The sequence below is a fragment of the Dinoponera quadriceps genome, unplaced genomic scaffold, assembly GCF_001313825.1.
Source record: "Dinoponera quadriceps isolate SergipeBrazil2010 unplaced genomic scaffold, ASM131382v1 scaffold823, whole genome shotgun sequence".
NCBI classification, from domain to species: Eukaryota; Metazoa; Arthropoda; class Insecta; order Hymenoptera; family Formicidae; genus Dinoponera; species Dinoponera quadriceps.
Window position 1 is genome coordinate 556,813 of NW_014555144.1, and position 10,558 is coordinate 567,370.

Sequence of the window (10,558 nt, forward strand, 5' to 3'; positions counted from 1 at the left end):
ATTATTTTCTCAACGTTTTGAGGGAGCAAAGTTTCAGTTTACGGAGAAAAACATCGCGTTGAAATGAAAGAACGCCGCGTTATATCACGAAATGCACGTTCGTACTCGCGTTCGATGTGTTCGTGCGAACTTTCGGACGAAGTGAGCTCACTTCTTCGTTACCGCGAAGAAGATCTACAAACAGAGAGTAACAGGGTGTTGTTTGTTGTCCCATTCACCTGCGATAACTGACAGACCACCGGCGGCCAGAAATAATAATTCTAACTAACACCCCCGGAGAGCTGAGTCAGCACATTGCGCACCCTACTATACAGGATGGCCCGAAAAACGGCATCAGCCGCGACCAATTACGCTTAATAAGTTATTACGACCTCTCGTACATCGCGTAGCCGGAAATTAAGTCGTCGAAATGGCAAAGTTCCTCGGGCCAGAGATTAGCCAATGAGATTTTAAGCCTCGAGGTTTTGGAATTCTTCGGATACGTCGGACGTGTTAAACGTGTGTGCGCAGATGTGATATGCACGTGAAATACAGCTGTGAAATATCGTCCAATGATACGTCGAGTCGACGGGTGTCTGTCGTGAGATTGGATACGGTAAATCGTTCGCCTAATTGTTACACGCGTACTGACAGCTCCGACGTGGCTGAATCATGCTTTTATACCTGCGTAGCACCAAGTATACACACGTACTCTATACCTGAGCCACCGTTCGGCACAGATGTGCGGAATACGAATCGTCTTATCTTATAGATCTATCGGAGCCGCGCATCTTCGCATGCGTTCCGTGCTGTTCTCGTGCCGGCTTTATAGACAATCGGAAATGAAGTTGCAGTCGGAAGCAGTTCTAATCAAATCGCGATGTAAAAATGAAATTGGGGCGCATTCGCAGTTCTACGGGTGGAGGTGAAAAAAATGCGACCGTTTAAATCGCTTTTTTTTAACTTTGACTTATACAGGTATTTCCTGCAAATCGTCTCTCTCGCGTTATTAATTATAACATTTCGCGAAGGCGATACGACGAGGTATTTTTTATCGTTGCGCGGAGGATATTTGGATTTTTCTACGTGTGACATCGCACAACCATGTAATATTCTTAACTTTCACATAATATCCGAATATTATAAATATAATTATAAATATATAATATTCGGATTTTTCCAGGTATCACATTAGATCTTTCAGCAATGACAAAAACCTCCGGTATATATCCCGGACAGTGTTTCATTAACAGTGAAAGCACACTTGGGTCTCTCCGACACGAATTCAATTAAACGATTCGATCAGCCAAATCCTAATGCATCGGGTATAACAAGGAAGTCGAAGAATCGTTAAAATTGATTTCCCCGTCGGTTCACGTGGTCCTAACTTATCGCTCGTTTGTAATTGCCAATTTCCTGAGCATTCTTCGTTCGCGCGCGAACGAATCTAAGTTCAAGTTCGCGTTCTGAAATAGACGCGGCCCGCGTGGCGCATCTACGAAGATGCACCGACGAGGGGTGCGAATATGAAATTGAACGGGCACCGTGTGGTGTAGTACCAGGAGCGGCGCGATGCATGCACACATGCATTCAAGTGCAGCGGAACGAGCGAGAAGGTTTAATGATCGATCAGCTGCGCACGGTTACGCCGGGTGAAACAGCGAGCGAGCGAGCGAGTGAGAGAGAGAGAGATCGTATATTTCGCGCGAATGATCGATCGTTGATGACGTGCCACTCGGAAGACGAAGAAGCTTTGTTCACCGGAAAGAGAATGCAGGATTTATCTTGCAACGTCGTGCGCACTGAAACTTGTTCAAATACAGAAATCACCCGGCGCATTGTTATTTCCGCGAATTGCAAATCTAATACAGAGAGATGATTGTCCACGTCACGTACCCTTTGATGCTTCGATCCGACGGGATGTGGAATTCACTATTGAAACCACGTTTACCACTGTGCTCAATCTTGTTCGTTGCCTCCCAGGAAGCACCACGGAATCTCCCATACTGCGTAAATAACGTTCGTTGTTAATTTCTCTCAGGTATCTTACACTTGGCTCATGATACAGCTATTAATTAAAACGCAACAAATTCTCTTGATCATCAATTTGATCTTAAGACGAGTCATTAAATTATTTGCATATGTTTACTCGTATAACATCGATTTGAAACAAAACTTTTTGAAAATCTGTTAAGATGCAAAGAAACATTTCTACATAGAAATTATAAAGCACACATGCTACAATACACTTCTTGAAAATCGTATTTTTTAAACACTAATGTCAGCGAATTTTAACTTCACGAATTACCTTGTAATTGATTCTTTCATGTCGCTTCAAGTTTTCACTGACAGAAAACAGGTGAAATGTTGACAATAAACATTATTAACGCAATCTTCCTGATTATGTAACAATAAAAACAACAGCTGGCTCAAGCAGTATTGCACTTCCGCCATCTCATTACGGAGGAGGGACCTGAATTAGCTAAACCAGTTTTCAGAGCAGTTTTCGTGATCCGAGTTAATAGAAGCTCCACCTAGGGTGAGGTGTACGCCTACGTGGTAACATTCCGACTTCTCGAGAACTGCCTTTGGCATACTTCCACCGAGCATTGCATAAGTCATATTTAGTCCTTCACCTACCGGCAACCCTATGCAGATTATATAGATCAACTGCAGTGTGAATTACTGAAGATTGTTTGCGAGAAACGGTCAACAATACAACACAGTATAACGTTGAAATCCAGTCATTAATTATAATCGAGGAGTTATTGTTTGAGAAATATATATAATTAATACTCCCAGCATACCTTTCTGTGTATTTTCAACTATGTATTCTAGGCAGAAATTTGACTAGCAGGATGAAGGAGGTGCCTTTCTTTCAGGGATTTGAGTTATACACAAAAGGATATGCTTCCATTGTTCCAAAATCATTCAAGTTATTCAGTTTGTTAGGAAACGTTATCAGAGAATAAGAAAAAAACATCTGGAAATCTGAAAGAAAAAGTAAATTTCATAGTCATTGAGCCTATATATATATATATATATATATATATATATGTTCAACTTTAAAAATAATAGTATATTTAAAAATATAAAAAAATTTTAAATATCTGCTGATAAGTAATATTGCGTACGTTTTAAATATTATAAAAATATAAATACAGATACTTTTTATATTATATTTATATAGTATTATCGTTATTCAGATATGAATAGAAGAATCAAAATTAGTACTGTATTATAAATGGGTCAAAACCGTCATAGTTGTGTCAGAACATTCCAATTATTTCTGGACTCCTGGGTTCCATCAGTAATGAGAAAAGGCGCTTTACCGTTGGAAAAAACTGTATAATTTCTGCCTTAAGATGAGATAAACATACAATTGTGTTTTGATGAAAGAAAGAGAAGAGAGATGAAGGAATGAAAAAAATTGCAAGGAAAGATAGGTTAAAATACAGTCAAATAACCTGAAAAAGGTACAAATTTACCGAGATACACGAAAACGTTATATGCTTGTCAAATATCTTGGAACAATTTTTCATTAAATATTTTCGTATGGCTGTTTCCGACGTAACGCGATAGACGTTAGTTACAAAACATCACGTTGAATCGCATTCAAACGAGCCGATTAATGGATCATCTGTAAGCTCGACACGATAACGATAACACTCGTTAACACGTGAGAGCCGTTCTTAACACGTAAAAAGATACACGAGAATGCGAGAAAAATTACCTGCTCACTTCGAACCGTAACTTCAAACTCCGATAGTCGCAACCGTTGCGACGACAGCGCCGCAAGCGGAGAACCTCGAAAGCCAGTTTGCACGGCTCGCGGCCACGGTTGGTCGAGAGTGAGTTCCGTTCATCAATTATCGTCGTTGAGAGTGCCGAAAGTAAGTATCGAGCAATTGATATCACGAAACCAATTGTCATATAAATCACCGGAAGTAAATACGTCGCGAAACGGACATGTCGGGGATATCGAGCAAAGTGTCTCATATTCGTTACGTTACGGTCGTTCGGAGTATGTCTCGCTGATCCACAAGTCGTATTCATCTTGGCAAAATTCTGAGTACTTCAAGCGTAAGAATCATTTTGAGTACTCTGCGTGTCTCTTATTGCGTGGATTTTAAGATACAAATCAATTGTCGCGATGGAATGACTGAGACCGGAATTCTCATCGTCGGGGAACGGCGCGAAGTTGTCGCTGGTTCAAATTTGGAGAATCGCAATCACTGCGACGGAAGCGCCATGGCCCGACGGTCTCGGGAACTATTCTGCATTCAGCGCGTCCAGCGAACGCTGTTCGCTGGAAATGAATCTCCCGCGCGCGAATTGTCGTCGTCGGGAGTGCCGAAAATGAGTATCGTGCGTTCAACATGGCAAAGCCAGTCATTACGTGGTCGGCGATAGTGAATATTTCGAACGGAACGGGCGTTTCGGGAGTGCCGAGCAGAATGTCTCGCATTTCGTGACGTTGTGGCCATTCGAAGTTGCTCCTTGTACGTAAGTCGTACTCATTCTGATAAAATCGCGAATATCTCAAGTGCCAGAAGCATATCTTGCATTCGACGTATCTTTTATTGCACGGTTCTTAACGAATAAATCAATCGCAAATGCAACATGGCGGTCGCGTTTAGAATTCAAACCACTCGAACGACTCGAGGAATGATCGCGGCGGAATGTTTGTTTTGCAACTGTCGGAAGTTCTTTAAGCTGAGATTGGATTGTTCTCGTAAATTGTGGGGGGAATAATCCAATTTCAGCGCAACGTAGCCGCTTCGAAATTACGAATGTACGCGACGGCAGCACCGTAGCTCCGATTCGGGAAGTCGACTGGCGTTCGTCTCGTAATATTTATTCGCCGGAAATTCAGTTTCGTGCGTAAATTATCGTCGTCGGGAGTGCCGAAAAGAAGTACCGCGCATCTTCGATATTAATCGTGATATGGCCACCGACAGTTTCGCGCGTTCGTTGTGATGGAATAATAAATCGAGAAACGGGAGTATCGAGTGAAGCGTCGCGCCTTTTGCCGTATTATGGCGGAAATTCGGACTTCCAATCGTTGGCGTTTTTCCCCGAGGCAATTCGCTGAGGAAGTGCGCGGGAATATCATCGGGAGTGCCGAAAGCAAGTTTTGCGCGTTCGTTGTGATGGAACATTAAATCGTTGAGACAATGAATATCTCGCGGAACGGACTGCCAAGAGTGTCGAGCGAAGAGGAAGCGTCTGTCACATTGAGGAGTGTAAATTATCAGGTCGGATTTTCTTCAAAAGTGGGCTGATCAGAGGAAGGAAAATAAGGTATGTAAGGATTAAGGATAAAGGACAAACACCTATCGATATAGAGCAGGTGTTGTAACAGATAATGTGACTTTTGTGTATCGAGTCATATTATGCTCTCTCATACATGTTACAAAATTTATACGCCTAATTGATTATTACATTATTTTTCACTGTCTAAGGAAAGAATTACGGAAACATGTGTACTACATTTATGTACTATAAAAATAATTTAATTCATAGAAAGAGGGGAGGGGGGGGGGCATTTACAATATTATTGATTAGGCAATACTTGAGCAAAAAGAATAAATATCTAATGTGTCCTTGGTATCATAGACGAAGCTTTATTTGGCATCTTATGATTTAACGGTATAAGATTGGTTTTGATTTTTATATTATTTACAATATGACTATTTAGTTATAAAAGTTCAAATGAAACGTAATTCTGCCTCGAATAACGCTTCGTATTAAACCAAAAGGACTTCTTAATTAATGTATAAACAGTAATACATGTTTTATTACATTTTGGACTTCTTCACGGTTCCTTTTCGTTGCTTAGGACGTTTGCTCGACTGGTCAGCTTTCGCTTCCGACAGAAACTCGTATTTTTGCGACAACTTCTCTCTAATCAACAAGCCCTTGATAAGTTTCCTCCAATTGCCGTAAACTCTCTTCTCTCTTTTCTCGGTAGCGCGTTTAGCCGCCTCGACCTGCTCCGTTTCCCAAGCATCTCGTAACGTGTCCTCGTATTCGGCGCATACGACAAAGCCCTCGATAGCTGGCACAGCACCCATACATCCGAAATTGAAACCCACCACGGCGGATGCACAATCTATATTCAATTTTCGAGCGATGCGATTTAATCCTGGAACTGTAAAGATTTCGTTACATAGTTTCAGGTCTTCACAATGCACTTTGCTATTGCATAATTTATATTGTTTGTATATTATTATCATTTTTGTAACAAAACATGATAACGGAAAGTTTATTTGTTACTTTTTCAATGTGTTTCCCTTTTTATTTCAATTTTAATAAAATTTATATTATATTTAATATCAGTCAGGTCTTAATATTTTTATAATTTTTTGAAAATTAGAAAAGATTCGTTAATTGAACATATATATTTTTTTAAATTTCATTTAGGACATAAAACATGGTAAATTAGCTGCTGAAAGTTATGGGGAAAAATGGTAATCTAGTTGATAAAATATTCTACTGTCAGTATGAAATATATATATTTTACTTACGATTTATATGCACTGTGCCCTTCGGGAGCATACATTGTTTAAATAAGTCTACATTCCCGTATTCGTTGCGAGGTACGATGCCATTTTTGGCTTCTGGCGGAACGTATTCCGTGGTTTGCCACTCTCCGAATAATTCCAATGCCGAGTTCTTAAGTTTCATGCCTGAAAGCTACATAAGAATATTTGTTACAGCATTTTCTATCTCTGTGAATAATAAAATTTCGACAATTTCGCGTTGAAAAATATTTCTACGATAAAAAATCTTTTTCATTTAAATCGAATGAAAAAGTTTTATCAACGTAAATATACCTTATCGTATTTCGGAAGCGCTTTAACTATTTTATACGGATCCTGCTTTGGTTTAACCACACGAGCCTTCTTCAACCAGGTTTCACGTGAACATAACGTATGTACGCAATACCGCGAATAAATGGCCTCGCCATTATGTAGATGTCCAAGTGGTACACAGTCCGACGGGTACAACGCTTCGTATTTAAGTAAATGCCTGACCAACACATACAAAGGGTGTCCTTTACATTCCCCAACGGTTTTAGGTAACGGCTGCTCTAATTCTCTGTGGACATATAATCGTACGTTATCGTGTATCATGTGGTATTATCCTTTGATACCATTCTCACATTGCAATCGTACTTAAACGATTGTAACTATATCTAAAATGCACTTCAAACGACCTACAGCAGCGACGGAATTCGAGACGGAATTCTATTCACGAAATTGATAAAATTGACATTGATCCTTTTTTAAATATAGGTACACATACATCTATATATGATATTAATTCTTCAAATTAATTGTTATAATTGATTAATAATTATTTTTCTCTTGGCAAATAGCATTTTGGTTAGAATTTAGTCATGTAGATTATCTAAGATGAACTGAAAACATATGAATGTAGGAAAGAAAAAAGCGCACTTTTGCAGAAGCAGTTCGTCCTCTTGTTTGGATATAGTTGTCTCTTTTTCCGGCCAGTACTTTACGGTCTCAGTCCACCATTTCTCATCGATACGTTGTTTATGCGTGACAGAAAGCCAGTGTGGACAATAGCGTCTCGTGACGTCTTTTATTAATCCCTCCGAATTATAAGCAATCACATATAATACTGGTTTGTTCGCTTTTTTCTGAAACAATTTTCAGCAGTAATTAGTTAATTGTAAGAGTTGTTATTCTTCGAGTTACTTACATACACTTCGGCTACACAATCCACGTTGCCGTCCATCACGTTTATGGCTATCCAGCTGCCTTTAGACTCAACGTATACCTCGGTCCATACGTCTCGCGTCTTTTTTATTTTGTCCTTGGTATCAGTCTCCTCCTCATCTTCCGACACTGACTCTTTCTTCTCGTTTTTCTTTTTAGATTTAGTGACGGTCCGCGTTTTATTGCTATCAACTCGTTTCTTTTTTGCTTTGTTAGTTATTTCTTCTTTTTCTCCCTTTTCTTCTCCTGAGCTCAAGTCAGAATGATTGGTCTGCGTTTTTCTCTTGGAACTTAACGTTTTAGATTGATTATTTTCTAAGCTGTTGTTCCTATTACTTCGTTGTTTAGCTGTTGAAGATCCAGCCGTGGATAGCTTGCCAGACCTTAAATTTCTTGAAGATGTAACGAGGTCTGCTTTTTGAACACTAGTGGAAGTTGCTTTCTCGTCTCTGACTTCAGCAGTATTACTTTGGGCAATACTGTTGTTCAATTTATCCTTGTCTTTTTTATTGTACGCATATTTGGAACGGAGAACCTCTGCCGCTTTTTTTCTTGCCGTTAGATTAGCGTTTTTCCGTGCGCTGTCACTGTTCTGAATTACGTCATTATCTTTCTTCGGATCTGTTTTCTTGATATCTTCCTTGGAGGAAGAGGACTTAGAGGACTTTGCCTTTGTTTTAGTTTCTCTTGGCTTCTCCTTAGCTTGATCAGTTTTCTTGGGAGCATTTATTTTAGGCAACAGGTCGGCGTAAGCTTTTACAGGTGGTGGATTGAGAGATACGATTAAACGGCAGTTTAAACCAATACCTCTTAGTACCGCTACATATAGTACTATCAATTCCCTATAATTAACAATTTTCTTTTCTGCTATCCTCTTTAATAATGTTACTTTATTTACGGTGATGTCGTTGTCAATAGATTCTACAGTAAATATATTTCTGAACCACTTTGTGAATTTTTCTAAGTATACGAGATCAAACTTGTCTTTTGGATAGCTGTTTGTTGGAACCAGCGATACTACTGTTGTCATTATCTCAGGATCATTGGCTTGACGATTCAGGTAGAATCCATGTGCCAACCAACAGAGTCTGCTTACTTTCTCCACAAGTACCTGATTAGCTTTTAATTTCCTTCGTAGAATCGCAGCCAAATCTGACTCCTTTTTGCTGGCTTTCTTTTTGAGGAACATACTTGTGCCTGGCAGGGTTATTTTAACACCTTCCTTAGGTATAGTATAGTCAGCTGGGCGTTTAACATCCTCCTCATTTTCTGTATCCTCATCGTTCTTGCTAAACTGATATGCTCCACTTTCTCCTTGCAGTAAGACTGCATTTATCTCATCTGATATGTTTCTCATTTTTATATCGGTTTTTGTTCCCTTGATATCCTGCAAATAATAATGAACATTTGAATTTCTGCTCCAAAAAATTTCAAATAATTCAACCATATATAGGTTCAAGTCACTTTGAATGATTTATGAAACTAAAATCTACCTGGGAGCTGTTATCTTTGGAGGAGTGTTGTTTCGGATCTTCATTTTTGACCAGAATTCTTTGCGTAGCCTCTAAATTCTTGACAACCTCAGAAAACAGTTCATTGTTCTCGGTAACATTCATGAAATCGTCGTCGTCATCGTCGTCATCGTCGTTGTCATCCTTGTTGTCTTTTGATTCCACCTGACTAAGCTTTGCCGGTTTTATGGAGAAAAAGCTCGCGGTGAGCTCATCTTTGGACGTGAAAGCTTTGCTATAGAAATCGCTGCTGCTGTCGGAACTGTCATCGTCGGAATCACTCATGTTGCCTGATAGCATTCGGTAAATATCTTTGTTCTTTTGTTTATTATTAGTACTTGTTATTATTGTGCTTTGTCATGATTATCTGACATGACGTTTATCTTATTCGTGAATCAAGTGACAAAAGTTGCACTAGTTTATGTAACAAAACGCAATACGTAATAATTTACTCGAGCCGCTATAAACACAACATAATACACGTGAGAGCACCTATTCCGTGCATACTTTTTCAGTACTACTTAGGACCAGAGAAGATGATGTAAGGATACGTCGGTATAAAATAGTAGGCCGTTCCTGACGTTATCATCGGATGATACATGAATGAAGTATAAGTTAACTTACTGATGGTCGCGGAATATAAAATCCTTCTCAAGATCTCGATCTGTCGATATTGTAGAATAATTGCTTGATTTTTATTTTTCAAGTCGTACTTTTCAAAATAGATTATTAGCAATATATTTTGAAAAGTCAAAACAATTTTTTCGATTATGTTGATAACTTCTTGATATTTTATACATAATATTTCCATCAACTATTCTTATAACTTCAATCACTTCCTGAGAAAAATTTAATAGAAGGATATTATTTTATTTTATAACTATTATGGAGTATAAATATTTTAATATAGTATTATCGTGATATAATTTCATTAATTTTATATATAATTTCTTACCAAGACGTAATTGTTTCTTAAACATCCATCTTCTAAACGCGTCATCTGTAAAATATTCGGCACATTTATTTAACTTGAACTTTTTCTTCTAATAACGTTAATAAATTGAGTTTTTTAGGTATGACGGATTGCACAAAGCGCAAACAAGAAAATCGGTTTACTTATCCGACATTCATTTATTCTTTGTCGCACGTTTGCGACAGCGAAATTTATATTCGCGCGTTACAAAGCGCCCGTGATTTTGTGAGATATCACCGTAAGAAAGTTTCCCCGCGAAAAAAGTGTGGCGGATACCGGCATCGTGAAAAAAAGTGCTCTAAATAGGAGAAATTAAGTCCACGCGACGGTGCATGAATTTTGCAGCA

At 38.8% G+C, this 10,558-nt stretch overlaps 1 protein-coding gene across 1 annotated transcript; it reads right to left on the reverse strand.

Annotated features, from left to right (window-relative positions):
* Nucleotides 1–5,585: 5,585 nt before the first annotated feature.
* Nucleotides 5,586–9,770, reverse strand: LOC106743107 (DNA repair protein complementing XP-C cells homolog). The gene is made up of 6 exons (XM_014616644.1): nucleotides 9,221–9,770; nucleotides 7,711–9,114; nucleotides 7,443–7,648; nucleotides 6,819–7,083; nucleotides 6,510–6,678; nucleotides 5,586–6,133 (listed from the first exon to the last, which is right to left on the reverse strand). The coding sequence occupies exons 1-6, from the start codon at nucleotides 9,536–9,538 to the stop codon at nucleotides 5,781–5,783; spliced, it is 2,715 nt and encodes a 904-aa protein (XP_014472130.1). The 5' UTR covers nucleotides 9,539–9,770; the 3' UTR covers nucleotides 5,586–5,780.
* Nucleotides 9,771–10,558: the final 788 nt, after the last annotated feature.